We start from the raw sequence: 17,705 nt of genomic DNA, 5'->3' as shown, positions 1-17,705 counted from the left end.
GGTAATTTGTTTTTAAAAATTTGTATCAGATTTTCAGTAACTTTTCCTGTTTATTGTGTGTGTTTCCATAGGCTTGTTCTCACTTCATATTTTTATGCAAATAACAGCCGTATCTATCTTTTCCTGCTCAAAATACAATTCTCTCTATGATTCACTTCACATGCAGAAGCAAAGATGTAGATTCCCCAGAAGGACTAACTCAAAAATGTTTGAATTGAAACCAAATGAAGTAATGTAGTGTAACAACTTAACTTGGTCACTTTGCACAAGAGTCATGACTTCTCCTTTTGTGCATTTAAAGATGATGGTGATCTTATCAGTGGTTCTTTCAGTACTCCCATTAATTGGATACCAGGCATGAGGTGTCTCAGGCTTAAGGACCTCCCAACGTGTACCAAAAAAAGTGATCCGAAGCTCCTGACGACCTTATGCTTGGCTTCATGGGATAGGATGCATGGTATTGGTTGAAGGCTTCTGTGGTCTTACTCAATAACTAAACACATTCAACAACTTGGAATTTGAGGTGTTAACTGCAATTGCATGCGAGTATGCTTACATTCATACCATTGGTCCACTATCTCTTCTCAGCTAGCTAAAATTTACTAGAATGTGAAGTGAGAACAAGCCTAAGGAAAGAAGACCTTAAATGCCTCAAGTGGCTGGACAAGATGGCGCCTTACTCTGTTCTATGTGTGAATTTTTGGAGTATAGCATTGATCAGCATCTAAGAGAGTTTGCATGAGGTTAGGCGAATAGCAGGCATCCATTCCTGTGGATCATTCAACCTGATGTAGGCAATGGATGAATCAACAATCTTGCCAGAGGAGTTTCTAGAGGATAGCAGAGATAGAGGTTTTCATGCAAGCTGGTGCCCAAAATCCCTTGTTCTCTCTCACTCTTCAGTAGGAGGTTCTCGCACATTGCGGATGGAACTAAACATTGGGAAGCATATGTGGTAGAGTATCAATTCAGTGCAGGCCTTTCTTTGCGGATCAACAACCAAATTGTCAATATGGATGCACCAGTTTGGGGGTTGGCATGGAGATTGATGATAATGTAAAAGCATGACGAAGTTGAAGCTCTTATTAAATAATTCATGGAAGGAGACAAGGGGAAGAAATGAGGAAAAAGGCATCAGATTGGAAAGAGAAAGCAGAAGCAGCTCCAACAAGGAGTGTCTTCTAAGAGAACTATGACCACGTGTTCTTTATGTATTTTTCTATAAATACTCTTGTATATCTTGTATTGAGGTTAAGGAAAGAAAGAGTATTTTTGTATTCTCATATGGTATCAGGCCACTGACTTCTTAGCACTGCCTTTTCTGTTTCGAGTATTTTTCTCTTTTGTTTTACTTCCTTTCTCGCATTCATGGCGTCACTTTCTTCGATAGGAACTCTTCCAATTTCTTCTATTCCAATCTCATTTCCCTATCCAAGTACCTTGAATGTTAACAATTTTGTGACGATCCGTCTTACTATTGATAATTTCCTCCTGTGGAAGACTCAGTTTGTCTCCTTGGTGGAAAGTCATGATCTGGTAGGGTTCTTGAACGGTAATTGCTTGGCTCTAGCGTGTGTTGAAAACTATTGATGGTGTTGAGCAACTGAATCCTGCGTATCAGTCTTGGTTTCGCACAGATCGGCTTGTTAAAGCCTGGATTACTGGTACTCTATCCCTCAATGTTCTTGGTCTTGTTGTAGATGTTTCTTCATCTGCAGAGTTGTGGAAGGTTTTATCCGATGAATTTTCACAAACATCTAAGGCGCGTGAGTTCGAATTTCTCTCTCGGTTACATTATTTGAAGAAAAAAAGAGATGCAATCTCTGAGTGAGATTTTGATCTGCTTCAAGACTGTGTGTGATAAACTTGTAGCAATTGGTAAACCTGTGCCTGATCAATGCAAGGTTTTCATCCTTCTTACGAATCTCGGTTTTGCGTATGATTAGTTTGCTACAACAATGTTGAAACCTCTTGTCCCATCCTATTCTGAGTTGATTCCTTTACTTCACAGTCTCAATCTGCGTAGTCGTGGTAATGTTCTTGATTCTCCGAATCCTCATCTTGCTTTCTACGGTGCTCGTTCTGCTGGTAGAGGTATGCGCGGAGGTCACGGTGGTTGATTTCCACAAGGAGGTCGGAGTTATTTTTCATCTCAGAACTGTGGTTTTGTTCCCTCTGTTAACACTTTTGCTTCTGCTGAATCGCGTTCTTTTAGTACCTCTGCCTCTAATAAAGAAAATCAATCTTCTAGTACTTCTTTTTCCAAGTCACCTATTCGTTGCTAGGTTTGCAAGAAATATGGCCATGATGCTCTGAAATGTTGTGGTCGCTGGGATCATTCATATCAATCTGAGGATGTACCGAAGGGCATTAGCTGCTATTCAAATTAATACTACTCAAGATTCTCTGTGGTTTCCTGATTCTGGAGCTACGGATCACGTCACTAATGCTTCAGGTAATCTCTTCACTATGACTTCTTCTGTTGGATCTTCTTCCTTGATGATTGGTAATGGTGCATCCTTGGATATTTCTCATGTTGGTGATACTACCCTTTGTGTTGGTAATCGTTCTTTGCCATTAAAGAATGTTCTTGTAGTTCCTGCTATTAAGAAGAACTTGCTGTCAGTTTCTAAATTGACTGATGATCTTGGCTACATTCTTGAATTTTCTAATATTGGTTTTGTTGTTAAGGATCCCTTCACACAGAAGGTTCTAGCATTAGGGAGTAAATAGGGGGGATTGTATATTCTTGACTCTGTGGTTGCTCCTTCTGCTAGTTTGGCTTTGTTTTCTTCAAGACAAACTACTGTTACAGAAGCTCGATGGCACCAATGGCTTGGGCATCCTAATTCTGTAATTACTAAGTACTTGAATTATTATGGTTTGATTCATGTCACTTGTAAAAATAAATCTGGGACTATATGTGATGTTTGTCAATTGAGTAAGAGCACACATCTTCCTTTTACAACCTCTTTTACACGAACACATGCACCATTAGAGCGCATTCACTGTGATTTGTGGGGCAAGTCACCTGTTGTTAGTGTGCAGAAATATAGATATTATGCACTTTTTGTTGATGATTACTCTCGCTTTACATGGTTATATCCATTGCGTAAGAAATCTGAATTTTATTCATGTTTTTTGAGGTTTCAATCGTTGGTTGAGAGACAATTTGATGCTAAGATTAAGGTTTTTCAGAGTGATGGTGGAGGTGAGTTTGGCCTTGCTGCTTTTCAGTCACGTCTTGCAAATTCTGGGATTATTCATCACTTGTATTGTCCTAAAACCCCTGCTCAAAATAGTATTGTTGAAAGAAAACATCGCCATTTGGTTGAACTTGGTTTGGCTATTATGTTTCATCTTGCTGTTCCTCTTTGTTATTGGGTCGAGGCTTTCATTACTACTGTTTTTTTAATCAATCGTTTACCTTCAAAGGTACTGACTATGGATAATCCTTTACATGTTCTCTTTCATCAGCTTCCTCAATATAATGCTTTTTGAGTCTTTGGTACTGCTTGTTATCCTTGTCTTCGTGCTTATAATTCTCATAAATTTCAGCCTCGGTCTCTTCCTTGTGTTTTTTTGGGATATAATGATCATCATAAAGGGTATCGATGTCTTCATATCTCTAGTAAGAGGGTGTATATCTCCAGGGATGTCATTTTTTATGAGGAAATTTCTCCTTTTAAAAAATCTGCAGTTTCTTCTTCTTCTACTATTCTTGATTGTTGTTCTTTTGAGGGTTGGACTCAATATAATTTCCCTGTGCCTTCCCCTGTTTCTACTCCACCTGATCCTATGGTTTCACCTTCTATTTCTATCTCTAGTATGATTGATTCAGCAGAGTTGTCTCCTATTTGGACTCCTTTGGCTGCTGTCCATGTTTCTTTTAATGATACTGGCTCTCATTCTAATGGTTCTGGTTCACTTTTGAATGTTTCTGGGCTGCATGGTTCTGATGCTACTGATATATGTGGTTTGTCTAGATCAGTTGGAGCTGCTTTGGATGAGAATTGTACACCTAGGTTGCATGTTTCTCCTGAGTTACCTTCCACTACTAAGATAGTTACTGAGTCTGCTCAACTTTGTCCCAATGAGTCACCTACACTTTGTTCAGATACCTTACTTTCTTCTGCTGGGCAGACTTCTTCTCCATCACTTTGTACAGATAGTTACTTAAATCTGCTGGGCAGTCTACATCTTCACTTGTTTTGAGCTCTACTCCTTTAAATGGGCTGAATTTAGTTCATCCGAATGGGCTTTCTACTAATTATAATGGATTGCATTGTATTCATGCAAATGGGCCTTCTACTACTACAACTGGATTGACTTTTCAGTTACCCACATCTGAACCCATATCGTCAACTTCAGCTTTGCCTTCAGAATTGTGGTCCTCAACAATTGCTTTGCCTTTGGATTCTACGTGTTCTTCACCTACTGTGGTTACTCCAGTGGTTTCTCCTGATATTCCTTGTAATGGTCATAGTTACTCGTGCTCGTGCAGGCATATGCAAACCAAATCCAAAATATGCTCTCATAGCTTCTGTTATTCCCCCTGAGCCACGAAGTGTTAAATCTACTCTTGCACACCCCGGTTGGTATGATGCCATGAAAGAAGAAATGGATGCCTTGGCCATAAATAAAACTTGGACATTAGTTCCACGTCACTCTAATATGAACGTTGTAGGGTGTAAGTGGATTTTTAAATCAAAATTAAAAGCTGATGGTTCTTTGGAACGTCTTAAAGCTAGGCTTGTGGCTCGTGGCTATACGCAACATGAGGGTATTGATTTCTTTGAGACTTTTAGTCCCGTTATCAAACCGGGTTCCATTCGCCTTGTTTTAAGTATTGCTACTGTGTTACGGTGGCCGATTTGGCAACTTGATGTTAAAAATGCATTTCTACACGGTTTTTTGACAACTCACGTGTTTATGACCCAACCACCTGGCTTTGTGGATTCTTCTCAGCCATCTGCTGTTTGTCAACTTCATCGTTCATTGTATGGGCTCAAACAAGCACCGCGTGCCTGGTTTGATCGTTTTATTGGATTTTTATTGGATTTTGGGTTCATGAGTAGTCTCTTTGATAGTTCCATGTTCATTTATAGTAATGGATCACGTGTCTTGATCCTTCTTTTATATGTTGATGACATCGTGGTTACTAGGAATTGTGAGATTTTTCTACATTCTTTTATTACCACTTTGGGTTGCATGTTTGCTATGAAGGACTTGGGTTCTTTACACTACTTTCTTGGCATTGAGGTTGCTTCTACACCTTATGGTTTATGTTTGACAGAGTCCAAATATGCTTCTGATCTACTTCGTCGTGCTCATGTGGAGGATTGTAAGTCTATTACAACTCCTATGGTGTCTCATCGTTCTGTGGTGTCTGATTCTCGGTCTTTTCATGATGTTACTTTATATCGGAGTATTGTTGGGGGTTTGCAATATTTGACCATGACTAGACCTGATTTGTCTTATGCGGTGAATACCGTTTGTCAGTTGATGCATGCTCCGACGATGACTGATTTTTTAGCTGTGAAACGTATTCTACGCTATCTTCGAGGCACTATGGATTATGGGATTCGTATTCGCCGTGATAGCTCATTACATCTTTATGGATTTTCTGATGCTGATTGGGCCGGCTGTCTTATGACACATCGCTCCACTACCGGATTTTGTACCTTTTTTGGTGCCAACTGTATTTCATAGAGTGCCAAGAAGCAACCTACAGTTTCTCGATCTAGTACTAAGGCCGAATACAGGGCTATGGCCTCTACTACAGCTGAGCTAACTTGGTTGAGTTTTCTCTTATGTGATATTGGTATTTCACAAACTCGTGCTATTGATCTTTTTTGTGACAATTTGAGTGCTCTCCATATGTCTGTGAATCCAGTTTTGCACACTCGAACCAAGCACATTGAGTTAGATTACCATTTTGTACAAGAGAAGGTTGTGTTGGGCCATCTAGTTACTCGGTTTGTCCTTTCTTGTCATCAGCTTGCTAACTTGTTTACCAAGCCTCTCCCTCGGCGTGAGTTTTGTTTTTTATGTAACAAACTTGGTCTTGTCCCTCGGCTAAGTTTGCGGGAGGGTATAAGAGAACTATGACCACGTGTTCTTTATGTATTTTTCTATAAATACTCTTGTATATCTTGTATTGAGGTTAAGGAAAGAAAGAGTATTTTTGTATTCTCATATCTTCTTACTCTAATTTTGATAGATTGATCAGTGAGGTCCTCCAGCCAAACAGTTGATACAATGTCGTAGCAGGTGGAACAATTTACAGGTTCATATACTGTATACATTTGTTGTCCTACGTGCAGCTTCGCATGTTGGCTACATGGTATCACAAGCTCCAGATTTCCTGCATTTGTTCTCTAGGTAACATAAATGGAAGTTCTTAGCATATTCTGCTTTAAGGTTGTAAAATGTGCATCTGTTATGTGTCGTACCTGGGTGAACTTTGGACTGTATTATGGCTTTTTACTTTTCAGGGAAATGTTTTCTATGCTCAATGTTTGATGGTTTTGGAATGTGAGTTTAATGGTATTCTAGATTTCTATGTGTACCTGCAATTTGTTTTGCTGTAAGGGTACACAAGTAATTAGAACCTGGCTTGACTGGGTTCTCTTGATACGCAAGCCTTTTCCCAAATAATTGTTCCATCATGTGGTAGATTCCTCTTCTTGCCACTGTTCAACTGAATTTGTATTCCGTAACAAAAAAAAAATTGCTCACGTCTCGCAGGGGAAATTAATCTTAAAAAGGTTTGCTGAAATTTTATCAGTATTTTTAAATGAAAATATCAATCTCTGTGGAGACACTATCAGAAATAAATCAGAGGAAGCATTCCCAATCCTAACCCTTTCCACACCGGCTGGTTCAGGATTTGGAGGAAAATATGGCAGATCAAAACTCTACCTAAGGTGAGATTTTTCTTTTGGAAAGCAGGCCACAACGCCCTTTCAGCAGGTTGGAATCTATTTGAAAAAGGGGGAAGTTATACGCGGGAGAAGAACCCACCGAATAGAACAATCAGCAAATAAGAGAAAAGAAGAACACAATAATAACAACTAAGAGAAAAGAAAGATACAATAATATATTGGCAAGAGAGAAAACTCCACTATAAATAAAGAAATATCCAAGAGAGAAGATATTTGGGATGATTAAGAAGAAGGAAGAGGCACTTATAGCCCCCCCGAACCCACACGAGTGGGACAAATACAACAATCCCCACTGGAGATTAGATTGAGAACCAACAACACACAGCCATCGCCACCACCAGGCATGCTCACAAGCCAACAAGGAGCACCAAATGAACGCGAGATTGCTTTTGTCAAGAGCAGGCTCTGGTGGATTTGCATATCCACCCTTCCGCTTCCACCACTCACGAACAAAGATATGTACTCAGGTTTTGTCGGAAGAAAAGGGATCTGCAATGTGCAAGGCACCGACTGCACAATACAAGAGAACTGGTTGGCCCAAGTTCTTCCATGAATCTTCTTATCCGGTTGCCTTTACAAGCTGGAGGCCATATACCGCACAGAAGGAAAGGAGTTTAGATACCACCAGGCCGCAATGTAAACACAAGCGAGGGATTCCTTTTATCAAGATCCCGAAAATCGAATCAACATATCCTCGACAGAAATCAGATCCTCAATAACAAGAGCAGATCCAAGGTTCCTTTAATGTATCTTAGGATCCTCTTCACATAATCCAATGCTCTTGTCCTGGATTGCCATAGCGACAATCACCCCGCAGTGCAATGTCCGGTCTTGTACATATCATAGCGAACAGACTCCAGCGATGATACGGACGAGACATCTCCATCCTCTGTTCATTGCTAGGACACATACTGAGGATAACGAAATTAACGGAAGAGGAGTAGAAATGGCTACGGCTGCATATTGAAGCGGGCAAGACTCCTTAAGTAACTCTTGAGATAGCAAATTGTATTGCGGTGAATTGCATCCCTAGAATCTGTTGCGGGTCCGATCCTTCATTTCAAATTCTAGCCAAGAGCCTTAATGCGATCGATCTTGTTGGGGCGACACCAACATATCAGACATACAAAGAAAATGATGAAATCATCATCACCAAACCCGTAATACGACAAGGGTGAAGCAAGTGTTGTATCCAAGGCTCAATATGAAGGAATCAAATCTCTTATACAACATCTGGCGGTTTAAGCGATAGAGATTTGTTCAACGAAACCAAGTTCCCCGGTTCTTCAAAACCTGGTTGGAGCATATAGATTTCTTCTTCAAGATCTCCAGAAGAAATGCGTTTACATCTAAGTCAAGATGTAGATCAAACGAGCACAAAGTGCCGAACATCCGGAGAGTAAGTGAACCAGGAGAAAAGATTCGTGAAAGAACTGAGCATATCCTTGATCACCACGACGATACGCCTACGATCATCAGCGTTGATCTGTAAACCCAGTACCAATGGGCTTCCTTCGTGCGGTAAAGGACAAGCTAGCTATCTATGAAGAGCTCTAGTTCTGATAGGATCCAAAGTGACGGAGCATCAAGTGAAGTTGATGGCTCACCATCTGTAGAAGACGATGCAATGTTGCTCTCATAATATAAGAAGGGGAGAGAGGGACGAAACAAGAGAAAGGAGAGAGGAAGACGGAGGACGAAAGACGAAAGAAAGAACACGAGAGAAAAAGAACGAGAGAGGGGGGAAAGAACCGAAGAAAGAAGAGGAGGACCAAAAACGGGAGAACACAGAAAGGAAAAGGGAGCAGAAAAAACGGGAGAAAGGGAAAAAGAGGGGACGAAACACAAGAGAGGAGGCCAAAAGGACAGCCAACGGAAAGGGGAGAGAGAAAGGAAGGAGGAGGAAGAGGAGGGAGGAAAAAACAAAGAAGACGAAACGCAGGGAGGAGAGGAAGGGAAGGAAAAGAAAAAAGAGAAAAACACCCAACACGGAAAACACAAGAAAGAACAAGACAGCCGAGAGAAGGGGAAAGAGGAAAAGAAAAGGAAGGAGCAGAAAAAGCGCGGAAACCACAAAAGGGAAGAAAGGAGACGAGAAGAGAAAACAAGGGGCCAAGAGCCAAGACAGAGGAGAAGAGGAAGAAGACAAAAGAGAACAAAGGGAGAAACAGGAGGGCACCCAAACAAGTCCCAAAGAAAAGAAAGACAGAAGAAAGGGAAAAGAAAAGAGGGCCAACAAAACAAGGCAGAACAGACAGGAGAGAGAAGGCAAAGGAAACAAGGAGAGGAGGAGCCGAAAAGACAAGAAAGCAAAGAGAACGAAAGAAAAAGAAGACGAGAAGGAAAGAAGAAAAAGGCGCAAAGAGAGAAAAGAAGAGGAAGGAAAGGGACAGAAGAAAAAGGAGAAAGAAAGAAAAAAAAAAAAAAGAGGAAAAAAGAAAGAGGAAGAAGAAGAAAGAAAAGGAAAAAGCCAAGAAAGGAGAAAAAGAAAGAGAGAAAAAAGAGAGAAAAGGAAAACAAGAAGAGAAGGAGAAAAGAAGGAAAAAGAAAAAAGAAAAGAAAAGAAAAAAAAGAAAAAAAAAAAAAAAAAAGAAAAAGAAAAGAAAAAAAAAAGAAAGAAAAAACAAAAAAAAACAAAGGAGACAAAAAAAAAAGAAAAAAAAGAAAACCCAAAAAAACAAAAAAAAGAAAGAAAAAAAAAAAAAAGAAAAAAAAAGAAAAAAAAAAAAAACAAAAAACAAACAAAAGAAAGAAGAAAAAAAAAAAAAGAAAAGAAAAGAAGAAACAAAAAAAGAGAAAAGAAAGAACAAAAAAGGAGAGAGAAAAATAAAAAAGAAAAGAGAGAAGAATGGGAGAGAAGAAGGAAGAGGAGTACTGAGGGAATAACAATACACCTCTGAGACTAATTTGTAAAACCTCATATATGAGACTGTTGTGCACACTCTATTCCAGACTTTCCAGTGCAATCATGCTCAAATGTGTTGGAGGGCCTCACCTCTCCGGTTGGTTACGTACCAGTTTACAGGGAGGGATATTATTGATTGGTGGGATTTTATTGAAAATCATAGGCGGACAAGCCGAGACAAAACAAGACAAACAAGATTCAAACAGGAGTTATAATTAAAAATAGATGTTGGTGGGAATGAAACTGGACACCAAAAACATACGCGGATTAGAAGGCAAATGATAGTTTTGAAACCGGTTCACCCCACCCAAAACCGATCACGATTTAGTGTAAAATGGAATTCGATTCAGAATCAGAGATTTTACAACCAAACGGGTATAATTCTCAGTTTCATGAATCTAGAGATTTGAAATCTCTGGATTCATGTAACCAAACACGCCCTTAAGCAAGTGGGGAACATAAATTGGTAATTTGAAAAACAAGGAATGAAAACATTTTCTCAGGTTATAATCCATGCTCAAACAAGGAATGAAAACATTTTCTAGGTGAGCTGAAGGCAAGTCAAGAAGATGGGGAAGTTTCTACTTCGGCGGAGGGGGTGTCTAGAGAAGAAGCTAGCGATCGTGAAGCATTTCGGGAGAACAACACACAACAAAAAGTAACCCAGGAAAATCAGGGATTCATGTTTAAAACCTTTACAGGAGGCAGAGCTAGAATAATCTGGGCCCCTGATGGCAAGTTTATAGCAGAAAAAGTGAAAGCTAGCCAGGCATCATCTGCAGCTCAAGTTGAGCTTGAAGCTATCACGGACACTCTTCAAGTGGCAATCACAATAGGAATTAGAAATATTAAGGTCTTTTCCAGATTGTAAGTCAGCAGTTCTTAGCATTAACAGCAACTCATATGACTTGGAATGGAACTGCAGTAGTATTTTTGAGAACGTTAGGACCCTTTTTGTGATGTTTGATTCGGTTGAGTTTCATTTTGTGGATAGATCAGAGAATTCTCAAGCAGATTGTAAGTCAGCAGTTCTTAGCTAAAGGTTCCAGATGTTTAGGCTTTTAAAAGTCTGGTGGTTACAACTTACACAACCTTCTTGTCTAGAAAACTTTGTATGGTTTCCTGTTGGGAGGATTTCCCCGACTGGTTCAGTTGGATGAAATATCATGTCTAATGTTTGGAAAAAAAAAAAAAAAATGGAAAAACAGTACTCCACCTTTTGAGAAATAGATGAGGTCTTTTTCTTTTCGGAAACGACATTCAAACACTATGTTTTTGTTTTTTTGCTAAGATTTCAAAGAATAAGATTGATTATGTTTGTTCCATTTCATTAGGGGCAATTTGATGAATTACAACAAGATATTAAATTAGAAGTGCATATGGGTGGGTGCTGTTGTTTATAGTGTCTTCGTTGGTGGATCACTGGATGCTTTCTGCTTAAACAAACGAGTATCTTATCAAGAGTTAAAGGAGTCTCTTGGATCTCCTGGGCATCACCTGAAGCTTCAGAAGTGGGAGCTGCACAGCACAAGCTCCGGATTTCATCCTCCCCTATAACATAGAAAGGAAACATGGAGCCCATCTTAGCTGAGAAGCCCCATGCTGTTTGCATTCCCTACCCATCACAAGGCCATGTTACTCCTCTGATGCAGTTGGCCAAGCTTCTACATTCGAGAGGTTTTCATATCACCTTTGTCAACACAGAGTTCAATCACAGGCGTTTATTGCGGTCTAATGGACCAGATGCAGTGAAGGGCCTGATAGATTTCCGGTTTGAAACAATACCCGATGGATTGCAGCCAGCTTACTTTGAAGGAGACGATGATGGTGATGCTACCCAGAATATTCCCTTGCTCTGCGATTCTGTACGGAAGAACTGTTTGGCACCTCTTCTTGATCTTATTAGGGGTCTGAATTCCTCTTCTGATGTACCTAGGGTTTCTTGTATCATCTCTGATGGAGTCATGAGTTGTGGCTCAAAAGCCGCAAAGGAACTAGGGATCCAAGATGTTCAATTCTGGACTACCTCAGCTTGTGGCTTCATGTGCTTTCTCCATTGCGATGAGATCTCAACAAGAGGCATTACACGACCAAGAGGTACCCACTCTTTCTCTCTTCCTCTTTTGTGATTTTCTCACTTTATTTTCTATTTTCTTTTTCTGGGTTTCCTCTTTAGTGATTCTCGCACTTTATTTTCTGTTTTCTTTTTCTGGGTTTTCTTCCTACGATGTTGTATGGGTTAAGCGCATATGGTACAGGGCCCTTGATATCTGTATATTTCAGCTCAAATGGCAGTTAAACCAGTTACAATTTGAAAATTTATCTTTTTATTGTTGTTTTCGTCTCTTTTTTTTTTTTTTTTTTTCCTTTCATTTTCCTGGGGTGAATATGTCATTTTATTTTTAAAACTTATCAGTTTTTGAGTGACTTTTCTTGCTTATTTGAATGTTGCTTGTACTCCCAAATAGTGAAGAAGGATTCAACTCATTTACTTCCACAAGTTGTGCCCATGTGTTTGTGATCACATCACATCAACATTGATGTAAACCCAAGGGGTGCATAGCCAAGGTTAAAGTCAAACATCAAATTTTGATGCACAAAATTTGAAAGCTCGGTTTTGAGTACCTGATCATGTTGATCCACATCCTCTACTCTTGATGTTGTACTTCTTGCGGTTGTGATTATGCTACCTCAGCAAAATGTTGATTCAATGGCCAACAGCTGGTTTTAAGCTTAAAATCGTGCATAAACACACGCTTGGTGTAAAGATTGTGGTAGCAGACGAGCTTGTTCCAACAAATAATGAAGCACAATACTTCACTAGGTGCTTAGAAGAACTGTTTTTGTTACAGAAATTTTCAGGGCCACGCTTGAGGTATACTCAACAGACTTCCTAATATTTATCCAAATATCAAGCAATCCCCAAATTATAACTATGTCAACCTTTTTTTCTGGGATTTCTGGGAAAGAGTTTTGGGGGAGAGGGTTTTGGGGGGGTTAATAAGAATGCATTTATTTAGTTCAGTCTTCAGACCTGTACTGCTCACAGTTGTTGAGAGATCAGAACTTCCTGCAATCGTGGAGTGGAATTCAGCTAGGATGTGCTAACAACAATGCCCTCCGTGGCAGGGAATCCGCTACTTATTTATATTGCCATGGTATACAAGGATAAAAAAAAACAGCTAACAAATCTCTGAGAAGCTATCCTATATCCTCAAGGATACATTGAATATTTGTTGGACCTCTTTCACAAACATATGAGAGCAGAGTCTGGTTTTCAGTTTCTAGGGTCACCGGCTAGTGCTCCTAGCTCCATTCCTGTCGAATTCCATTGCTTTGCCTACTGATACCCTAAAAACCTGAATTGGGATATTAGAAATCAGAAACAACCAAAGGTTCTTCTGGACGGGTGTAACAAATCTTGATCTCAAAAGCTTTAAGTTGTCATTATGAATGGTTAGGGTGTTTGTTTTCCTTTCCCCCCATTTGGGAGTAGTTGTTTTGGGATCGGGGAGGAATGGCACAAGGAGGCAGCAGATCTATCAGAATGGTGAAGTAGTTCAATGCAGAAGGGTTACTGATTATTCACTCTCGATGATGACGACTTAGAACCCCCGTTTAGTGTGTCATAGGTGTTATTGTGAGTTCATCTTTGATGTAGCCGAAAAATAACATCACCTACTAGGAGCTGACCCATGGTAGCCAACATAGACATCACATCATAGAAAATCATGAGATATGATATACTCTTCCAGTGGCAGATCTAGGCTCCCCAGAAAATCTGTAGAATATTCTTCCGATTGAATCATGGAAAATAATGCATAGCCAATTGGTAGGTACCCTTAATAACTCATTGATTGAAGATCTTGCTACCATTCCAGTGAGCAATGTCAACCTCAAATTTGGGATCACCTGATCCCATGAGATCCACTATCAAAAGGATCGTTATAACACAAAATTACTTTGCGGGCACATCCCTTATTTAGGGGAAACCCTTGGATCTCCACCTCTAGGTATAACGAGAACAGAGAAGGTATACTAGACCCCTATAAATACATGGAGGCCCCAAGTATGCAACTAACTTCAGCTCCTCTAGTTATTCTCTTGATTTACTTCTCCCACATTACCCAAGTATTGACTTAACCATTGAAGGAAGGGTCTCAATAGGACTCCGAATTTTGCCTCACCTGTCTCTCCTTTGTATGCATGCAGGACGTTGGAGGGATCAGCACTAAATCAGCTCTTGGCCACAACAATTTTAAACTATTGTGAAGAAACACATCTCCTCCTCTCTTCCCTACTGCAGTTGTGGTGCAGTGATTAAACAAAGAAGGAAAAGGACAAAAAGAAAGAAGTAAGAAGAAGAATGTAGGAGGTGTTTAGATTTTTGTTTTAGTTGAGTGGGTATTATAGGTACCTTACAATTATTAGTGAGGCATTCTGTCTTTTTATGGAATTTAACCTGACTTAGCAATCATTCAATAACAGCAGGGTGTCTTATTGTAGTTATTTTATTCCAGAAGGGGAGCTGGGGTTGCATTAAAGCTTGGGAGTTACCTCAGGAGGTGACGCTGACAATCTCTATTTCGTTATTCGATGTTGTTGTATAAAATTTTTGACGATTACCTCAATATGACCACTGGAACATGTAAAAATGTGTGGTCCTTTAGAGCTGCAAGGTCATTTGGAAAAGAGGCAAACAACAATAAATGTTGGGGCCACATGATTTAATTTCTCATGTATGCTAGATGCCCCTGTTGTTCATCCTGCTTATCTGTTGATAATGGAATAGTGTGAATATTTTTATATCTTGACTACTTTGGGATTTAAGCTCTTGCCTTTCTTTTCTCCCAGGTTGTGGTTTATAGTCAAACTCTTAGTTTTAGAGCTGTTTAAAGAGTGTTTTATTATTCTGATAGGGCAGAGGAAATTGAGAAGATGGTTTTTTCTCAAAAAAGGTAAATCTCAGTATACGGAAATGATATCCCCTAATGGAATCCTATAGGTAGCCAATTTCCGTCAATTTGTCAATAAATAGCTAGCCATCGTATACTCTTTTCTTCGTACCAATTCTGGTCAGGGAAGAAGAGAGAGTATTAGTCACAGATGGAAGGAATGAATCTTATACTACTACTTCTTATACTGATGCTGGTAGGGGGTGAGGGAAGAAGAAGCAAGTTCTAAACTACCGATCAAAGATGGTTCATCTGGGTGACCATTTTTACAGAGTGGAAGCTGGGTTTGATATTAGTGAGGTCTACTCTCAGAGATTCAGAGATGATTAGGTGTAAAAGGCAAACAACAGGGTTCTGTTTGAATGGAATCTGAAAAAGAAACAACTATAGCAAGTTGTGGACTAGGGCTTGGGGAAAAGTTGGGTGAGGATATTGTGCTTTTTGGTGCTGGGTTGATTTCCAAAATACTCGTCACATTGATTTTCTAGTTAAATAGGAATAGTTCTTTAGAAGCAATAAGAATAACTTTTTGTCAACCCTAAGAGTTACTATCTCTTCTTGTATGTATCCTTTATGTTAAATGTTCATATACCTTGTACAAATCATAGCCCTAACTGGCCATCTTTTTCTGCTTATCTGTTTGAATCTTTCAAAGAATAACTCAAAATGCAGAATCAAAGATGTGGCTACCCAAAAGAATCAGTCTGAAATGTTTGAATTGAAACCAATTGAAGCAATATAGTGTAACAATTTTCTCCCTGTGCATGAGTCATAAGTTGTCTTTTTCTGCATCTGCAGATGATAGCGATTTTAGCAATGATTATTTTAGCACTCCCATTGATTGGATACCAGGCATGAGAGATATCCGGGTGAAGGACTTTCCAGTCTATACAAGAAAAAGTGATCCCTACGACTTAATGCTTGAATTCATGGGACAGGGAGCACAGTATTGTTTGAAAGCTTCTGCCATTATACTCAACACATTCGATGACTTGGAATTTGAGGTACTTAATGCAATTGCATGCAAGTATGCTGACATTTATACCATGGGTCCACTACCAATGCTCAGCCAGCATTTACTAAAGAGTGAAGCGAACTTGGGGACAAGCCTATGGAAAGAGGACTCCAAATGCCTCAAGTGGCTGGACAAGATGGAGCCCAACTCTGTTTTATATGTAAATTTTGGGAGTGTAGCGTTTATGACAGATCAACATTTAAGAGAGTTTGCATGGGGGCTGGCAAACAGCAGATATCCATTTCTGTGGATCATTCGACCTGATGTAGTGATGGGCGAAGCAGCAACCTTGCCAGAAGAATTTGTGGAAGATACCAAAGACAGAGGTTTTCTTGTAAGCTGGTGCCCACAAGCCCAAGTGCTCTCCCACTCTTCAGTAGGAGGGTTTCTCACACATTGTGGATGGAATTCTACATTGGAAAGCATATGTAGTGGAGTGCCAATTCTTTGCTGGCCATTCTTTGCAGATCAGCAACCAAATTGTCGATACGCTTGCACCACTTGGGGGATTGGCATGGAGGTTGACAATGATGTAAAGCGTGAGAAAGTTGAAGCTCTTGTTAAAGAATTGATGGAAGGAGAGAAGGGGAAGAAAATAAGGAGAAAGGCCTTAGATTGGAAAGAGAGAGCAGAAGCAGCTACCCAACAAGGAGGGTCTTCTTACACAAATTTTGATAGATTGATCAGCGAGGTCCTCCAGCGAAACAGTTAATACAATGTTGTAGCAGGTGGTACAATTTATAGGTCCATATATTGTATACATGTGGTGTACCATATGCATCTTCACGGGTTGGTCAGATGGCATCATAAGCTCTTTGATGTCCTGCCTTGCTCTCTGTGTACTATAAATGGAAGTTCTGATCTTATTCTGCTTTATGGTTGTAAATGTGCATCTGTTATGTGTTTACCTCGGTGAAGTTGGACTGGATTATGGTTTTGACATTTTAAGAAAATGTCTTCCATGCTCTTTGTTTGATGGTGTTGTAATATGAAGTTATGGGTATTTAAGTTGTACTTAAATTTTTCTGTTTTTGTTCTAAGGGTATACTTGTAATTTTCTTGGGGGTGAATTGGGTGAACTTGTAGTTACTTGAGAGTAAACATGTACTTACTCATCTTTTATTTTTTATTTATTGTAAATAGAATGTAGCTTGGCTTTGCTCTTTTGACTCAGATGCCATTATTTTCCAAATCGTTGATTCCATTTTTTTTTTGGTGAAGCGTACTTGATTTATTAGAAAGGGGATAGGCCCTAGGGATATTAAAACCTAGCGAGTCTAAGAGAGTTGGGACAGAGAAGGAGAGATAGTAGACTTGCGTTAAAGCCGCTTGTTTGGCTATTATATCAGTTAGAAAATTCTCTTCCCAATGAACATGGGAGAAACAAATCCTTGCAAAAGCAGCCATTTTGTCACGGGCATCATTAAGGATGTGATTACACTTTACATGAAATGGTTGTGGATGTTGTGAGCATATCCATTCGCGCTTGGTTGTCACTTTCTATAAGCACATGTGAAAAGACAAATTGGCACACCAGTGGAGGGCTATTCTGATGGCTAGAGCTTCAGCCACTATAGAGTCCTGATAGCCACATCCTTCTCCGGAAGCAAATATGAACCAACCTTGAGCATTCAAGCTATTCCACCAAAACCTGAGAGACTTTTCTCTATAAAGGATGAACCATCAACATTTACCTTTATATAAGAATGCTTTGGAGGCAACTAGCGTATAAGGTAATCTATCGCCTATCTCAATTCTAACCTTTGTACACTTTCGGCGATGAAGAATCTTCAGGATCTCTCTATGACCAATGCTAATTGCGTCGGCATGGGGATTGCGGGGTTTTCAAACAAAGTAGCATAAAAGCGCCACAACTACAGAAA

At 39.7% G+C, this 17,705-nt stretch overlaps 1 protein-coding gene across 2 annotated transcripts; it reads left to right on the top strand.

Annotated features, from left to right (window-relative positions):
* The first annotated feature begins 1,278 nt into the window (after positions 1–1,278).
* LOC149023083 (7-deoxyloganetin glucosyltransferase-like) lies at positions 1,279–16,944 on the top strand. 2 transcript variants are annotated; one of them, XM_089150930.1, is made up of 5 exons: positions 1,279–2,133; positions 2,286–2,455; positions 6,224–6,384; positions 11,187–11,949; positions 15,606–16,944. In XM_089150930.1, exons 4-5 carry the CDS (start codon positions 11,424–11,426, stop codon positions 16,532–16,534), a joined length of 1,455 nt encoding a protein of 484 aa, XP_089007056.1. In that variant the 5' UTR covers positions 1,279–2,133; positions 2,286–2,455; positions 6,224–6,384; positions 11,187–11,423; the 3' UTR covers positions 16,535–16,944. The 2 variants fall into 2 exon arrangements, with proteins under 2 accessions (XP_089007056.1, XP_089007055.1); XM_089150929.1 differs by having other exon boundaries at positions 1,280–2,455.
* Positions 16,945–17,705: the final 761 nt, after the last annotated feature.

This window comes from Hakea prostrata, chromosome 3 (genome assembly GCF_041222555.1).
Source record: "Hakea prostrata isolate BN-2017 chromosome 3, UWA_Hpros_2, whole genome shotgun sequence".
Lineage (NCBI taxonomy): Eukaryota > Viridiplantae > Streptophyta > Magnoliopsida > Proteales > Proteaceae > Hakea > Hakea prostrata.
The sequence above is the reverse complement of the archived record's forward strand: the minus strand, read 5'-3'. Positions and strand labels throughout refer to the sequence as shown.